The sequence below is a fragment of the Talpa occidentalis genome, unplaced genomic scaffold (assembly GCF_014898055.3).
Source record: "Talpa occidentalis isolate TD23 unplaced genomic scaffold, MPIMG_talOcc4v2.1 talOcc4.16, whole genome shotgun sequence".
Lineage (NCBI taxonomy): Eukaryota > Metazoa > Chordata > Mammalia > Eulipotyphla > Talpidae > Talpa > Talpa occidentalis.
Window position 1 is genome coordinate 16,488,421 of NW_023601653.1, and position 18,814 is coordinate 16,507,234.

Consider the following 18,814-nt stretch of genomic DNA (forward strand, 5'->3'; position numbering starts at 1 on the left):
ATGGTTCTCTTCACAATTTCCCTCAGCTCTTTGCTCAAATGTTATTTCAATGAGGCCTTCCCCAAACATCCTATTGAAAATTCAGCCCAGCCCCAGCTGAGTCCCTGCTCTCCCTAAGCCCTTCTCACCTATTTTTTTGTCTCCACGGCACTCACACAATTTAGTTTTAATTCATCATCTCCCTACAACAGGATGTAGCCATGAGAACATGCTTTTTGTCTGTTGCCCACTCCTATGTCCCTACTACCTAGAAATAATGCCTGGTGCTTGATAAAGTTTTGCTAAATTAATGAAAACAGGGGCTGTAGCTAGTGAAACTAAGGATGTATAGTTCCACAAGACAGCAATCCACTCCCTGGGCACAGATCCCAGAAAATTTTCTCAAAGCCTATAAAAGGATATGGTGAGGGTATTCACTGTGTACAATTAGGCAGGTGTGGCAAGCCAGGTGCTCATCCCTAAGTAGGGATGAATATCTGGGCTACAAATCAACAGGCAGAATTAATGAACTAGATTTATTGCCAGGACCCCACACAATTTTGAAAGTCATAATATTGAGCAGAAAAATATTTAGCAAACAGAATACAATTTAGGGCACAATACTACATGTACTAAGAGAAAGCATGCACCATGAAAAGGATGTAAAAGATAAAGAAATTGCTTAATTTTTTTGTTCTTTTTAAAGAATACAGCCTATCTTCATAACCCCCAAAATAGTGTTTTTTTTTTAAAAAAGATTTATTGATTTATGCATACAAAAATTGGGGTATAGGCCAGAGGTGTTGGGGGGTGAGAGAATTCACCAGAGACAGAGAGGGGAACAGAACAAGCAGACTGACTGAAATACTCTGCTGAGGGGAGCAAATTTGTGCTGCAGTGGCTGGTGATAGCTTGATAGCACTGTCTTTAACACCTGAGCCACCAGAGAGGCCCCAAAATAGTGTGTTCTTATGAAAACTTTCCTAAGCTGAAATGGCATAAAGTAAAATAGAAATTATCCCGTTAACTTATATGGAAAATATTTCTGAACATTCTCAGACCCAAAAAATAACCTACCAAATCATATCGACTGACATGTAAAACCGAAATAGCATAAAGTCTAGTAAAAGCAAAAGTGATATGATGACTACACAGCCTGTATAAGGCAGTCCTGGGCAAGGCACTTGTTACAGTGTGTGGCTTCCTCTACAGTAGCTGATGCAAGACAGATGCCGAATGTTAATCTTTTTCACCTTTTGTCCTAAAAGCAAAAATCATCAGATTTCTTATTTCTCTACACATAGTACAACAGGCTATAGATGCCAAAACAGGTACTAACGTAGGTCTTTCATAAAAGTAAAGTGGCGTAATAGTAACTTTCAAAAAGTGGGTGATCACATGTTTTTGTGTAGAGTCTTATAATGACTGCAGACGGGAGTCATGTTGCATCATTTCCATCACACAGCAAGGCCCATCCACAGGGCCTGCCAGTCCCACTTGAACACAGAATCTTTGCTCCTGCTCCATCCCTGCCAAGATGTATGAGCAGTTTCCAGAGATGGCATTGGCATCTTATCTTTAGAAAATGGGAGATCCTCTTGAAAAAAACTGGGCAGAAAAGATATAAGAATCACTGGACTAAAAAAAATTTTTCCCAAAGTCAACCTCATCTAGCAAATGCAAGGTCTAATTTTAATCAAAATGTCAAAAAATTACTTGGGGAAGGTGAGGAAGGAAAAGGGTAGGTAATGTAATTTCAGTTGCCATGGATAGAGGAAAATTAATGTTTTCTTTCAAGTTATTTTGCCCTGGTCTTATGCACAGAGAACACACTGTCATTATTTTACTTTCAAGAATATGTTGTGGGTCTCCTTGGTGGCACAGGGGTTAAAGTCTCAGCGCTAACAACCTATCACCGGCCGCTGCAGCACAAGTTTGATCCCCAGGCGGGGAGGTGACCCACATGATGTAGCAGACCTCTCCTGTCTCACCCGCTGCTCCCCTCAGCAGTGTATTTCAGTAGATCTGCCTGTTCTGTTCCTAGCTCTGTCTCCAGGGAATCCTCTCACCCCCTGCACCTCTGGCCTACACCCCAGCTCTTATATGCATAAATAAATAAAATAAATCTTTAAAGAAATATGTTGTTGTTTAAAGAAATATGTTTAAAGAAATATGTTTAAAGAAATATGTTGTTCAGAGGCTATGGTAGAGGACTCGCATTGCAAATTCCTAACTTCAAAATACCTAGTAACAAATGCTACCTTCTGCTACATAGCTGAGATTCATGTTACATATCTGTTGTGTGTATGTACGACTATACAATTGGGATGTGTGTGTATAAATACATTATATACATTTTCTCAGAACTCCTGACTCAGAAACAAAGAGGGGTAGGCGGTTGACACAGTGAAAGCCACAGCCATTAACCAGCAACCTGAGGACCAATATATGGCTGATGCTTAGAACCAATGAAACCTGCTACATTCTTGGATCCTTCCCCACTTATATTTACATATTAACTGTGGTGCCTACTCTTAATACACTCGAAACTCAGTATGCCCACAGACTTCTACCCTTTCTGAGCAGAAAACCCAAAAACATGCTTTGTAGTTCCCCACTTCTGAGGACAAACTACAATGTAAAAATATGTATTAAAAAAAGAAACTATAAATTCTACAATGACTATGTTTGAAATCACAGTCATCAAGTTACAGTCAAGCTTGGCATTTAAATAACTTTCCTAAAGACACAGTGGACAATAACAGATGTCGGTAGATACCGTTGTAGATGATCCAGCAAAGGTGCTCCTGTGGCAGAGCCACCTGCATGATGAGTCTGAAGGTGGACAGGATGTGCAGACACTGGGTCACAGACTCTTTATTCTGCAGGTTCATGTCATTGTCACAGAGCAGCTTGTAGCTGCAAATATTTTTGCCATTTAAAGCGTGAAACTGAAACACAGGGGAAAATATAAATAAGAATATAAAGAAATTTTATGCAATTGAGGAAAACTTTTTTGAATGTAAAAAAAAACTAAAATAGAAATAACTCTGTTTAATTAATGTAATAGGTTAGTATAGTGCTACAGCTTGAATGTTTTTTGTCTTCCCAAAATTCATAGGTTGAAACCTAATGGGGCGATTAGATCATAAGGGTGGGGTCCTCAAGAATAGGAGTTAGCGTCCTTATACAAAAGAACCCACAGAGCTCCCTTGGCCCTTCTGCCTTGGGAGGACTCAGGGTGGTCATCTGTGAACCAGAAAGCAGATTCTCACCAGACCCCAAATCAGTCAGCACCTCATTCTTGAACTTCCCAGCCAGAACTGTAATAAATGCTTATTTTTAAGCCACTAGACTATAGATTTTTGTGATAACCGCTCTAGTAGACTAAGACACCTAGAAAGAAATGTAGTAAAAGACAGTTCTTCAAAGCATCTATTTATTTAAAATCACATTTCCTTAGTCAAAAATAATTCAAAATCCCACCCCCCCCCAAAAAAAAACATGATTCTATTGCCAAGAATATAGAATTGAACACACTTTTGTAAATGTACCTAATGGGATTTTTTAACTTATTACTTCAGATGTAATTATTACCATTGCAGTGATTCATTCAGCAAATGTTTATGGAGTACCTCGACTACCACCCTTTGCTAAGCAGTAGGGAGGCAAAGATGAGGAAGCCATGGCTACTGTCCTTGGCAGAAGGAAAACTCTTAACTAAGTGTGCCTTCCTGCCCCCCTAACCTACACGCAATGGGGACACACGATAGTGTGGCTGCGTATCCTGACACTCAATTTTACTATTAACATTTTAACAGTAAATTCATTATTACTGCTTCAACTGTAATGCATTTCCTTCCCAAATCTGTTTTTCTAAGAAAAATTTTCAAGACCCCTGCATTGTCAAGTTCCTATTCGACTAAAGTTTCAATCCATCCAGTCTCATACTCATTCATTTTATACATATGTGTTGAGAACAGTGTGCCAGTGTCTTGCCAGAACCAGAAACTCAGCACCTGAATAAACAGTCTTCACAGCTTCTTGAACCCATCATTATAGTCCTGGCGCACAGGCTTCATTGTCTATTACCTTCCCCGCCGGTCTTTGTCCTTCTAATCTACTCTGTGTGCACTTCTAGATTGCTAATTCTGATGACAACAGTTCATTTATTCATTCATTGGGTAAGTCTTTGTTGAGCATCTATTACCTGCCAGAAACAACTCTGTGCAAGAGAGATTAGCGATTAGAGCAGTCATCAGCAGGATCCCAATGGAGAAGGGGAGGCAGGCAACAAAAATGAATAAATGAAAATATAGTGGGTCACAATGAGTGATATAAAGAGAAATAAAGCAGGAATGCAGGAGATCTGAAGGAAGTGGGGGGGGGAGCCCCATAGTTACCTTGCATAAAAGCATTCTAGAGGGCGGAACTCACCAGTACGCTGGTGCAAAGATAGGGGGAGATGGGGGAAGCAGGATAATGCAAAAAGGAGCCAGGGAGAGGGACAGTGGGGGGCTGACCATGATGGTATCCGAGGCAGTTAAAAGTCTAAACCCCTAAGCTTTCCTTTGAGTGTTCTCCCAATAGGACACCAACTTAGATGGCTCAGTAGTCTCACTCATGGACACATAGGGCAAATGTGGCCCCAAAATGCCTTGAGGTTGTCTGCTTATTAAACCGCATGCTATTTCAGAGAGTGTGAAAAATCACCAAGTTTGGAATGACATAGCTGTGGAGTCAGACGGATTAAGAGTCAAACACCAATTCTCCCCAGGACTAAGTGGGCTGGGTGGTCTCCGCAAAGCCTCAGCTTCCTCATCTGTAAAAGAGGCATTGTGGTGCCCGCCTTAGGGAGGGCTGCAGTGACACAGCAAGATGGCAGCTTGTGGACTGCATGTAGCTGAGCAGTGGTGACTGCACCAACAGTGAAACAATTGTAGCAATTAATATAATGGTAAGTGATATCCCAGATATAAAATGTAAAATTTTTCATGGAAGGTTCTGTATTTGAGTTCCAGAGCCACTAGTTATACGAACTGCCTGATGAGCTTCCTGCTTCCCTTTTGTAAAGCAGTGATAATAACAGTATCTCCCTCACAAAGTTATTGCGAAGATCAAGTGTGCTTTCCAAAGCACTTTGTGAACTGAAAACACTCTATAAATATTAATTATCACAATAATAACTATCTGCTGGATGAATGAGTGACTATAGTGACACAATCTCCCAAACATCTTTATGAGTTTAATAAGTGCACTTTCTTATCCAGCACCGGAAATATTTATTAAACAACTTAGAGCACATGGGTCAACGCTATGCTAAGCGAATGTAAGACATTTAGAAGCTGTCAAGTGGAGGGCTTATTGCATAGCTAATCACAAGTTATAGCTATTTTAGCAACTTCTTTCATCTTACTGTATGTATAGCAGTTTTGTCTCCCAAGCCTTTTGGGAAAAAGGCAGCTTTGAATTGATTGACATCTGTTTCCTTCTCTTCAAAGTTGGTACTGAACTGCTGAAGATACCTCCCATAGCACTGTAAAAGGGCCAATTTATATTCCTGAAAGTGAAAAAAAAAGGACTTTATGAAAGTTTCAAATGATCATCTTGCTTGTCATTATTAAAACTAGGTCATTTTCATATTATTCTTAATAGTATCCATGTGGATTATTATTATTATTATTATTATTACCCCCAATTCCACAGTCCACCTGCAGCTCTTGCTTTCTTTCAAGGACAGATCAGGTCTGGCAGGTCTGGGAAGACTCTAACCAGTTTCCCCACTTGAAAAGAGGGAGGGAGTGGTAGTTCTAAATAGTCCAGAATGGGGAGCAGTGATGGGAGCAAGATACGTATAATTAAGAGGGACCCCTTTCCACCCAGAAAGAAAAATCTTTAAAAACTCTACTGCTCTACTGCTCAGGTTCTCCTGCCTTCCTGAGACCCGCCCTTCTTGCAGTGCTCTGCCTAGTGGCTTCCAATAAACTTTGTTTTTGGCTTGATTCTGGGGCTTCGTAAAACTCTTTTCTCAACAGACACCAAGGACCCTCCAGTGTCTGGCCCTTAACACAGTTACGTTATTGCCACCACTGATCACCACCCTTTGCTAACACGTTGTCTGAAGGAGCTGAGCACTGCTTCCTTTAACTCTCCTCACAAGACACCACAAGACACCAATTGACAAAATCCAAAAACTTAGCATCAGCAGTTCATGGTAACTGAGAAGTAAGGCACAAACTCAGTCCGAGAGGAAGACGGCTTCCATAACTCACCTTGTTTCTCTGATATCTGATTTAGCTCCAAACAAGAAAAGGCGGAGGGTCATTGGGGGGTGTGGGGGGTTGGAAATGTAGAGGGAAGGAGGTGAAGAAAGAAAGAACAAAAAATCAAGGAAGGAGAGAGAGACAGAGACAGAGAAAGGAGAGAGAGAGAAGAGGGGAGAGAAAAAACAGTAAGAAGAGAAGCAGATAACTGACTCTCCTCTTTCAGCTGTCAACAGTCTCTGAACCTGTAACAGGATGAATCAGGAATGTCTCTGCTAGGGGGTTCTCCTTAGCTCTAAGGCTTATGCTCCATTACAGAGTCAGAGGGCTCATTTCCGTTGCCCTCAGGGCAAGGTTGACCTGGAGCGGAGTTCAGGGCAGCGGATGTGAACGGGGGTTCAGAGTATGAGTCAGTTGCAACCCTTCCTCAGCTTCCTCCCTGCAACTGAGTCTCCAGGCAAAGCCGCTGCCCTGGGTGAGAGCTGCCGGCTGCTCACCTCGCCTTGGGGAGAGATCCTCAGGCAAACTCTTGTCTCTATTTCTATTGACTTGTTTATTATTTGTTTGCTAATTAAGTCTGAGTCTTTTTCCCTTCTCAGATCTAAGTTCAAGATAGAGCTAAGTTCAACCAGAATCTTTGCTGTAACTTTAAGTTCAACCAGAATCTTTGCTGTAACTAAAATAAAAATAGTTTCCAGAAACTAAAGTAAGAAATCAAGTTTGTTTGGGGAAACATAAAAAATTGTACCAGCCACTTCCCCATCAGTGAAAGGTAGATAAAATGTTTTCTTTGTTCCTTGAAGTAAAATTTAAAATATCCTCTCTGGGTCTTCCTATCTAAATGTTCTGAATCCTTCACTTTTACTCATCATCAACTTGTTTTATCAGCTTCTCAAGAGCTCCTTCCTCCTCCCTCCACCAATATCCACTCCACCCACCTGAATATTCCTCAAACCCCAAACTGCTGTGCAGGAGCAGCTTCTTACATAGAGAAACATCAGAACAGAGAGGGGGCGCTCTTGTTATTCTTGTCAAAACGTTATTCCACTTCTCATGAACATACCTTACAATTTGGATCTCATATGTTGTTCTTTTTCTCCTGTAATTGTGCAAATTCCTAAGGACCATGGTCTGTTACATTGAGCTAAGATAATTCTCTAAGTTTGGCAGGAGAAAATAGAATTTATTATTCGCTATTAAACTTCCTCTACATCTTGTCTTCTGTTTGGTCAGTTTCCTTCCCAGACCAAACGGGGAAGGAAAGGGAAGCTGAGAAACTGCAGATTGTAAAAGCACTGACTATCGTTCATGCCTGGCTTACAGTCACATCGGATAAAACGGCTCTTGGGCTGAGGATCCTAGATGGGCCAAACCGTTATGCTGATCTTAGATTAATTTGGGCCTAGGCCAGAGATGAAGTGAAAAATTTGTATTAACTGAAAATTCAGACATGGTGTGGTCTTATCAAACCAAATCTGAGTCCACAGCAATCCAAGACCTGGACACTGAATCAAACCTGGGGGTCCGAGGATCCTGAAGTGGTCTCAGTTCTTGTTGCAACTGTTACAAGGCAACCCCGATATGAAATGTGTTGGCCTGACTGTGGGTCCTCACCCGCACGCCTAAAAAAGACTTATAATACTACTCAACTGCAGGCACACACAAAAAGGTTGATAAAGGGTTTATTTACAAAAGAAGGGGAAGTGAAGAAATGAGCAGCTCCAGGGGAAAGAGAGGGAGATAAATTGGTGAATGCGTCCTACCAGCTCCACTACGCTGGAACCCCAATAGCACGCTGAGAGCCAGACGAAAAACGAGGACCCCTCAAGGCCCACGTCTGGTTATATAGCAAACCTGGCTGCTTAACTCCACCCTCAGGTCCTAGCAACCCTCTCTTCGGTGATGATGACATTATGGGATTTGTAGTTCGTGGTGTCTTAGGTATCTTTGGTCTGGGGTGGGGGTGGAGTCCATAAAACCCGTGTTTGTGGAGTTTGTTCAGGACATCCTTTCCCCCCAACATTGCCAGGAAAGAATTCAGTATGGAAACCAGCGTTATGCAGAAAAGCAAAAGATTTATTGGCAGATAAAAAGAACAGGAAAGCTCTCTGAGTAGAGAGAGGTCCCGAGTGGGTAGCCACTGAGGGGTGAGAAGCAGGTGTTTACATGGCTATAGTGTGCAAGAAGTGGGGCTCTAGCCTTTGGGCAGCTCGGCTTCGTGTCTCTTGCTGATTGGTTGGGGCTGGTGGGGTCTCCTAGGTTACTGCAGTTACCTGGCCCGCTGTCCCTAAAGAAGCTGTGGTCTGTTGCTTTAGCACTGCATTGGTGTTCCAAACATTTGATTCTTACTGGGCTGGAAACACCTGATTCCAAGTGATTATTCCTTATTCAGGTTGAAAATGGGCTTGGGGCCTCCCTTCTAACCCCCCACATCCTAACTTGCTACCTGTATCCCTTTCCTAACTTCCTCATACAACACAGGACAAAAAGATAGAGCAAAAACTCAGCGTGGAGTTCAATTTTGAGCAAGAGAGATACATGTTTGGGTTGACTGCTTTAATTACATAAAGTAAAAGGTTAAGAAGGAGCTAAGAGTCATGAAAACAGAGTGCTAGAGACCAGGCAACAGAGCAGCAAAGTCAAGAACCATGAGAACTGTCCACTGGACAAGGTCAGCCATGTGAAAAACAACAGGAAATGCTGTCTGGGTTCCTTTGTATAAGGTAGGAACAGGGTGACTCAGCATTTCCTGTTGGGGGCCCACCACACCCTCTGGTTAACTGGGGGCTGTGCTCCTGTCCCAACCCAACCTGCTGCCTTCCCATTCAGGAACCTCTCGCCTCTGGAGTATTCTCAGCTACAAAATTAAGAAGCAAATATAGTTTTTGTTACGGTGCCTCATTAAAACTTGTACGTATTTGTTCATTTTTTTTTTCCTAAGAAAAAAAATCAAATCATGTAGAACAGGAACAGTATCAAACCAAATAATAATCACTAACCAAATGAGTTTGTTTAGGCTCTTTTTTACCCTGGAGGCACTTACTTTTATTTCACAAAGGCTATCTCCAACCTTCAGAAGTTTTTCATTGTAATAGGCAGCTGGCAGCCGGGGGCCATATTTGGTCCAGATATTAAACAATAAGGTGGCACTGTAAAAATCATAAAATAATATCTTCACATTCAGCAGAAAACCTCAATTCATTAGCAGAAATCTTTAAAAAATAGGATTTAGTTAACTCTTTCCAATGTGTCTTGTTAATGTTTATTAATATGATCAAAATTATTGTTCTTTTGCACCGTGCACTGATGGAAGCTCTTTATGTGTATTTTTTTTTAATTTATTTATTCATGCATACAAGAACTGGGGTACAGGCCAGATGAGCAGTGGGCGAGGCAGGAGTGGTCTGCCATGTCATGTAGGAATCTCACCGGCAGCTGGGATCGAGCTGGTGCTGCAGAGGCAGTTTTACAGCAGTTTTAGATTCACAGATTTAAGCAGAAGGTATGGAGATCCCCATGTACCCTTGACCCCACACATGCATACCCTGCTCTGTTAGCCACGTTCTCTACCCAGAGTGGTGAACTTGTTACAACTGATGAAGCTACATTGATAAGTCACTATCACCAGGGCCTATAGTCACATTAAGATTTCTTCTTGCTGGTATACATTCTATGGGTTCCAATAAGTATATAATGACTTGCATCTATTGTTATGGTATTATATAGAATAGATTCCCTGCCCTAAAAATGCTCTATGCTCTGCACATTCATCCATCCCTACCTCTTATTCCCAGGCAACCACATGTATTTTTACTCCCTCCATAGTTATACCTTTTTCAAAATGTCATGTTGTGCAAGGCATACAGTATATAGCCTTTTCTGACTGGCTTCTTTCACTTAATCAAGTTTTTTCACGATTTGTTTTTCATAGCTCTTTACCTTTTTGCACTGAATATCTCATTGTCTGGTTTGACCACAGTTTATTTACTCATTTATCCATTCACTTACCAAATCTTGGTTGCTTCTTTAGTATGGGTAATAAAGCTCCTATAAATGTCCATGTACAAATTTTTGTATGAACATAAATTTTCAATTTCTTTGGGTCAAATCCAGCATGATTTATGGATGATATGGTAAGAATAGGTTTCATTTTGTAAGAAACCACCAAACTGTCTTCTAAAGTGGTGGTAACCACAGGGCATTTCCATCAGCGATGAGTGAGAATTCCCGATGCCCCACAGCCTGGTGTTTGGTGTCATCAAGGTTCTGGATTTTGTCCATTCTAATAGGTATGAAGTGGTATATCATTGCTGTTCATATTTGCATCTTCCTGATAATATATGATGTATAGCACCCTTTCATATGTCTATTTTCCATTTGTGTATCTTCTTTGATGAGGTGTCTGTTAAGGTCTTTGACCCATTTTTTTCATACATCCTTGTTTATTTTTTTTTTTTTTCACAATATAGGATTTCTGCCCTCAGGTGCAGTCTCCATAGTTTTCCCAACACCCAAGTGCCCACAATTACAATACAACAGGCTTGGCTTCCCACCCCCTTCTCAACTTTCCTTTCCTCTCTTGAGTCTTTCCGATCTACAGTCTACTTTCAAGGGTCAGTTGTGCAGATTGTCTTTGCCTGATCCTTTGATTTCTCTAGATTCCACATATACATGGAACCATATGGTATTTATCTTTCTTCTTCTGACTCACTTACCATAGAATAACTCCTTCCATTTCCATCCATGCTGGCACAATGGCACATGTTTATCTTTTTTGATCGCTGAGTAGTATTCCATTGTGTATATGTAACACATCTTCTTTATCCACTCACTTGTTCTGGAGCATTTAGGTTGCTTCCAAATCTTGGCTTTTGTAAATGCTGCTTCAATTAACATACCAATGCAGGTTTCCTTTTTGAATTAGTATTTTTGCCCTCTTTGGATAGATACCTTAGAGTAGAACCACTGGGTCCTATGGTAAATCCATTTTTAGTCTTGAAAAATTTCCACACTTCCTTTCATAGGGGAGGGACCAGCCTACCTTCTCACCAGCAGTATAATAGGGTTCCTTTTTCTACACACCTTTGCCAGCATTTCTTATGGCTTTTTTGGGGGGGTGGAGGGGAATTGGTTTGTTGTTTAATATGAGCTATTCTCACGGAGGTAAGGTGGTATCTGTCATAGTTTTGGCTTGCAGCTCCCTGACGATATGTGATGATGAGTATTTTTTCATATTTCCTTTGGCCATGTATATGTCTTATTTCTTTGACCAATTTTTACAAATCAAATTGTTTTCTTATTGTTTTAAGGGTTCTTTGGTTATTTTGGGTAAAGGCCCTTTATCTTTATCAGATATTCTTTTGCAAACATTTTCTTCTAGTCTGTGACTTGTCTTTTCATTCTCTTTGCAGTCTTTCACAGAACAGAAGCAGAAATTTTTAATTTGAATGAAGTCCAGCTTATCAATTCTTTCTTTTATGGATAATGCCTGTGGTGCTATATTTAAAATGTCATTGCTAAATCCAAGGTTATCTAGGTTTACTCCTATGTTATCTTCTAAGAGTTTTATAGCATTACCCTTTTTTTTAAATTTAGATTTGTAATTCATGTTGAATTAAGTTTGTGAAGGATGTAGCATCTGTATCTAAATTCATTATTTTACATCTGGATGTCCATTTATTAAGTGGACCATTTATTTAAAAAAAAATTTGCTCCATGGTAATCCCTTTAATACCTTGTCAAAAATAAGCTGACTGTGTTTATATGGATTTATTTCTGGGCTCCCTAATGTGCTCCATTGATATTTTTGTCTGCTCTTTCACCAATACCGTACTGTTTTGATTACTGCAGCTTTAGAGTAAATCTTAAAGTCAGATAGTGTCAGTCTTCAAACTATTCTGGACTTTTGAAGACAGCATTTCATTTCATTTTTACAATAGCCCTGAGATGGGTAATATCAATATCCCAAGTTTATAGTTGATGAAATTCAGGCTTTGTGTAACCTTGCTCTTCAACTAGTATATTCCTGTGCCTGTCACTCCTCTGAAACACTCACCCACTGAGGGCAAGGATCTTGACTATATTATTCATTGTCCAACCCCAAGACATACACATATCTAGTATATGTAGGTACTCAATAAATCTGTTGAAAAATAAATACATGACTAGTAAAAATTTTTTTCTTGCTATTATTTTATTCTTTTATATAAAAAGTTCAAGTGTTCAAATATCCAGTCAGTCCATTTAGGTTCATGCTTCATTCCATCAAGTAAAACAAAAATAAACAATATTCTCAAAGTGGTTTCTAATTGGAGTTTCAAAGGGTAGCAGGTCGTCACTTACTTTGTTCATTGATTTAGTTAACATTTATCAATCCCTCTTTCTCAGAAATTATAAATGCCTCTATGTAAAATCCAAATTTTCCTTAATGCTCGTCCAATCCTATCTCAATAACTTTGAGATAAGGGCAGTGTTATGTAACGAATGTTTCTGTCCCTCAAAATTCATAAGTTGAAGCCCTAACCCTGCTGTGTGGCTTTCTTTGAAGGGAGGGCCCCTAAGGAAGTAATTAAGGTTAAACCAGGTCACAAGGGTGAGGCTCTAATACCATGGGACTCACTGGCTTTTAAAGAGACCCAGAGATTTTGCTTTCTCACTATCTGCATTTGCTCAGAGAAAAGGCAATGTAAGGACAAAATAAATGGTCCTCTGCAGCCAGGAAGACTCCTTGGAAACTGACCCTGCCTGACCTTGCCACTAGAACTTTGAGAAAATTAATTTCTATTGGTTAAGCCACCCAGCACACAGTATTTTCTTATGGCAACCTAAACTAATTAGTAACTAGTAATTAGTTGCCCATGCTGACTAATATAGACAGGAATCTAAACTTAAAGGACTGAACATGACTCTTGTACTTATGATATACATTTTGGGATATTAAAGAAACAACTTCAAAGAGAAACATGTTGATTAAATCATCCAGGTTACTAATGGGATTGATTCAGAGACATGGGAGGAGGTAAAAGGGAGGGACAGGGTATTCCTGCCTTCAAGGACTGATGAATAATATCTTTAGGTGGGAAAATATATACATGTACCAAGCAGTAAATAACAATGCCAAATAAATAATGAAGCAACTATAAGCGACAGAATTTTTTTAAGGGAGAGTTTTTTGTTTACTTGACTTTTGTTTCAACTTTATCCACTTTAGGCTGCTTCATAAAGTGCTACAGTATTAGAATGTAATGAATACCAGAAATTCACAAACTCTTGTTAGAATTCTTAAACTATGTAGAAGAAGAGTTAATTCTTCCAAATCTGATGGATGAGATATGATGACTAGGTTTGTTACTCAGGAAAGAAAAAATACCAACTTTGTTAAATCAATCAGGTTTGATTGATTTTTTTTTTAATTAAGTGAGAGCGACATGCAGGTTATGATGACTTATTGGAATGACATATATAATGATTAAACAAGGGAAATATAATATATACTATATAATGTATATCATTTAAGCAAACAATATTAATATGTTTTGAATTACTAGGCTGACTATAGCTGTGCCAGAATTCAAAATTTTCTACATTAGAAAATCATAACTACATAAAATATCTAAGTCCTACGTGTTTATAATGAAAATACACGTTAATAATATATTACACTCTAATGACATTGCTGGTGTGATCAAAATGTATACCTTAATATTAGGAGCTGTTATGGTTATGTAAGTTCCTATAGTTGTAAAAAGAAAAAAAATTGACTTTAAAAAATAACCATCTGTCAAATATATTATAAAAGCAACTCCTACTTCCTGTGCTCCTAACCGGTCTCCACATTTCAGTTTGCTCCATTTGGGTAAGAGCACCAAAATATTTTAAAACAAAAATCACATAAGACTAATCCCTCACCAAAAACTACCCAGTGGTTTCCCACTGCATTTGGAATAAACAGAAACTCTATAAATGGTCTCTAAAATATTTCAAAGTCCTACCTACTCTACTAATCTCATCTCACACCATTGCACCCACACTTACTAAACTATGCGAAAAGGTTTCTATACATTCTTCCAAAGTCCTTGGCTCTTTCCTGCCAAGATCTTCCCACATGCTTGTTCCCTCTGTTTATCCTCTCTCCTTGCCTCTGGTAGATTGCTGGGCAACCCTCTAATCTCAGCAATGTCACCTCCTTCACCATTCATTTGTAAGCAGGTCCCTGCTGTGTTCTTTTTAAGCCCCTGCTTAAAAAAATCTGATTATCTGATTATTGAAAATCACAATATCCCATCCCCCTACTCCACACTCCTTTCTCTCTTGTTTTCCCTAGCATTTAACACTTTCTAGGTCACCACAGTATGTATGCATTTAATATATTTATTATCTATTTCCCCACCTAGATTGTTAGCACCAAGAGGACAGAGATTTTTGTCTGGTTCATTGCTATCTCCTCAGCACCAAGTACAATGCCTGGCACATATAAATGCTTGGTAACTTCTTCCCTCATAGCATTGCTGTGCTTAAGGACTCATGGAAAACTTTCCTCCTCTCTGGCCTACAAACTTAATGAGCACAGGAGCCCCTCTATTTTGTTCATCGTGATGGAACTCTTGACTTGTGCAGCACCTGGCACATAGTAGGCACCCAATAAAAACTGTTTTGTAAATAAACACCTAAATTGTTTGAAGGTCTATGTTGATCTTTAACTTTTGTGATTTTTTTTTTAAAGGTTCTTGAAAGATGGGATGGAGAATGTACTTACAGATTGATCCAGGTCTACTTTCTCATATACACCATTAACAATTTTGGAGCATGCAAAGGATAATAACCTTTGAATTCTTTCAATAACCAAATGCTCATTGAATGTTTATTATGTTCTAATCTCCAGACTCCCAGACTGGGGCTGGAGATAGAAAAATGAAAAAGAGACACATTAATCAAAGTCCATGCAGGAGCTTACATTCTATTGGGGGAGACAGATTACACAGAAGAAAACAAATAAGTAAAATATATCAACTGATGGGCAAACCTGGGTCAAAAAGGAAAGGCCACTCTAAGGAGGTAATAACCTGAATGAAAAGGAGACAGATATTTAAAAAGCTGGAAAAAGAACATTTCAGACAAAGGTGACAGCAAATATAAAGATCCTCAGATGAGAAACAGTAGGATCTGTTTCCTTGGAAAGTCCTGGAAGACAAGTGAGGGATGAGCTGAGATGGCCAAGGCCAGGCAGGGCCAAATCTTCTGACCCTGAAAGATAATAGGAATATTCATTTTATTTAAAATCAATGGGAAGCAGTGAGACGAGAAACTGTGAACTAGAAACCTACGCAGTATTGGACACTAATGTTACCTCAATAAAAAAAAAATTAAAAGATAGCAATTAAAGTGGGGGGAAAAAGAGGGACAGCAATGAAAAGCAACAGGAAATCTTTAGATAGGGGAGTGAATGATTTACTTATGAAGATCAACCTGGCTGCTATGAGGAGGATAGGTTGGAGACTTTTATGACTGACTATTGGGAAAATGCCAGAAGGTGGAGGTTTGAATAAGAACGCTGGCCCTGATAGTGGAGATGGAAAAGCAAAGAGCTATTTAAGGCACAGACATGTTTTAAGTGTATATACAGAGCTTAGGTAAGTAATGAGTGTTCCTTGGTTGATTTTCTGTTCTCAACTTACTTGGCCAATCAGCAGTATTTGCCACAGATGGTCAGTCATCCATTCTTCCCTTGAAACTCTTTCTCAGCCTAGTTTGCAGTGCTCAACACACTTACTGGTTTTCTTCCTACTCCTTGATCACTCCCTCTTAGCCTCTGGAGATAAATTTCTTCTTATCTTCCCCACTTGTCAGTGTTGGAGTGTCCCAGGGTTCAGTTCCTGGACCTCCGCCATCTACATACACGCTAAGCTATTCCAACCCATGTTATGATTTATTTTTATTTTTAAGGCCTTCAGTAGAAAAGAACTTTAATAAAATTAGTGTGCAATAGAGAAGAGAAAGAATATAGTTAAAATAATTTTCCCCAGTGTCATGATTTAAATATCATTAATATGCTGATGAGTTCCATGTACATCTCCTTTGATCTCCAGAATCAAATGTCCCACTGCCTTCATAACAACTCTGCCTGGATGTTGAATTACTTCTCAATCTTAATATTTCTAAAAGCTAAATTTTTGATCTTCCTTGCTTCTATCAGAGACCTGTTTTTTGCACAGTCACGATCTCATCCTGGGGCTTTCATACTTGCCATTCTCCTTAGTTGCTGACCCTTCCTATAGAAATCCTCTTTACTTACAGCCATTATCTCCTGCTCATCTTTTTCCATGGCCAATTTTTCCTGACCATGTGCCCCACTTCCACACCCTGACTCTTCCATCCTCACTCCCTGCCCTGAATTTCTCCTTTGCTCTTAGCCTCCTTGTACAATAATTTCCTTACATATTTGTTTAGTGACTGTCTGTATTCAGAAAATAATATGCTCCAGAAACTAGGGATTTTTATATCTTTTGGTAACTAGATGTCTTTCTAGTTCCTAGAATGATATCTGAAATATATAGTTAAATACATGAATGAATATTAAATATAAGTAAAAACTTTCTTCATATTAAAATCAAGAATGAAAATATAAGCTGAAACTATTCAATATTCTGATATTCTTTTCCACTTGTCTACATTATAATTACTTAGTTTGCAGTGTATTTTGATCAGGGAAGAAAGATGATGACATGAACAGGAAATAACCTTTAACACATGAATGAATATTAAATATAAGTAAAAACTTTCTTCATATTAAATTCAAGAATGAAAATATAAGCTGAAACTATTCAATATTCTGATATTCTTTTCCACATGTCTACATTTATAATTACTTAGTTTGCAGTATATTTTGATGAGGGAAGAAAGATGATGACATGAACAGGAAATAACCTTTAACACAAGTAGTTTGCTGTATACCTTAATAGTAGGATGATAGAATTCACCATCACTGAAAGCAAACAGATGTGCAAAATGAGCGACAAAATCAAGAAAAAGTCAATGTTATCCTAATAATAATATAAAAAGAAACTAAAGAGCACATGTTCACAGAATAACATGCTTTATGGCATCGAGAACCTATGTTACTCAAGGGTATTCCTTTTTCTCTGCATACAAAATTGTACCTTCTACATGAAAAGTTGTGAAACCTTTGAGTGAGCCAACCAACTTATTTGGCATGGAGTAACAATTAGGAGACGCTCAGAAACAGAACGGACATTTCTGTAATGATTTTATTAAACCAGTGCAGGAAGGCAAGGTATGACATTTGTCAGGATTAGAATAGTAATAGCGATATCTCCACTTCTTAAACCTTGTTTATATCAGTATCTCCAGAGCCTGAGACCAGGTCCTACATCCACAACGATGATCTACAATAGTTCTTGGACTACTCCCTAGCTGCATGGTCAAGGGTACCTCCTCCTCCGACCCCAATAGTTGCCCTTCTGGTCAGCACCCTACCCAGCACCCTGCTTCGCTTACCAACGCCGGTGTAATTCATGCTTCTGTTCCTCTGTTGTCGCTAAAGCCTTTTTCCTCTTCATAAAGGTTATCAACTCTCGGATATCCTTCTCGAAGGTAGCCAGGAGAGGGTTTTTGGCATCCAGTGGCCCATAAAACACTGCTAGGGGCAGTGACTCCTCCGGGCATGTAGAGCGAGACTGTGGGGTGGGAGAGCTCGCCTTCGACTCCAGGGGCGACTTCGAAACCGCGGTCGAAGTCGGGGGAGGGGTTGGTGGCAGTCGTGGAGGCGACACCGAATTGTGAGACAAGTTAGATGGAGACATCGAAAAAGTGTTTCGCGCCGCCATATTGGCGCGACCAGGACCGGGCCTGGAGTTTGTGTACACGCCGTTGCCTGGCGACGGTCTCCCGGCAACCAGGCATCCAGCGAGCTTTCAGGGCAAAACAGCGGCCCCTAGAGGACAAAGGAAGAAACGAAGCTGGTTCAGAAAGAAACGAGGTTTTTTTCCTCCTGAGGTTTTTTCTGCTCTCGTCTGGCACCGCTCTAGGAAGGCGATGAGGAAAAAAAGAAGGTTCTGGATACAGAACCGACGAATAGAAGAACCAAAAATTTACGACCACAAGTGCAAACTGTGCTCTTTTCCATTTTGATCGCTTCATAATAATAATGATGATAATTATTAATGTAATGTATGCCTGGCATTGTCTAAGCATTTGAAACATATAATTTCGTTTATCTTATTAAATCACCATAGCAGTTGTATTACTTAGGATAATATTAGTTATCTCCATTTCACAGTTGAGGAAACTAAAGCTTAGGAAGATTTAGTCCTATGACCAAGCTTCTACACACCGTAGTGTCAAGGAGAAACTTTCACTTTCTGATTACAAAGTGTGTGCTCAAAATAAAAAGGCTGTATTGACTGTGCCCCAAAAAACCAAGCTTATCAATCAAATTAAAATTTGCAAAATATCTGAGAAACCGTTTAATAATAAAATACACGGAACTGATCCAGTCTCTTCCCTGTTTATTACTTAAGTCTGTAAATATTTGAATGATGTCTGTGCCTGAAATT

General features: G+C 39.5%; 1 protein-coding gene across 5 annotated transcripts in view; it reads right to left on the minus strand.

The window, feature by feature from the left end:
• CFAP54 (cilia and flagella associated protein 54) overlaps positions 1 to 18,113 on the minus strand; it is a 226,279-nt gene extending 208,166 nt beyond the window's left edge. For all 5 annotated transcript variants that reach the window (XM_054696113.1, XM_054696112.1, XM_054696111.1 and 2 more), the window contains exons 1-4: positions 17,757 to 18,113; positions 9,286 to 9,391; positions 5,396 to 5,539; positions 2,759 to 2,930 (exon numbers count right to left, since the gene is read on the minus strand). In XM_054696113.1, coding sequence (XP_054552088.1) covers positions 2,759 to 2,930; positions 5,396 to 5,539; positions 9,286 to 9,391; positions 17,757 to 18,085 — 751 coding nt within the window. In that variant the 5' untranslated portion in view covers positions 18,086 to 18,113. The remainder of the gene's footprint in view (positions 1 to 2,758; positions 2,931 to 5,395; positions 5,540 to 9,285; positions 9,392 to 17,756) is intronic.
• Positions 18,114 to 18,814: the final 701 nt, after the last annotated feature.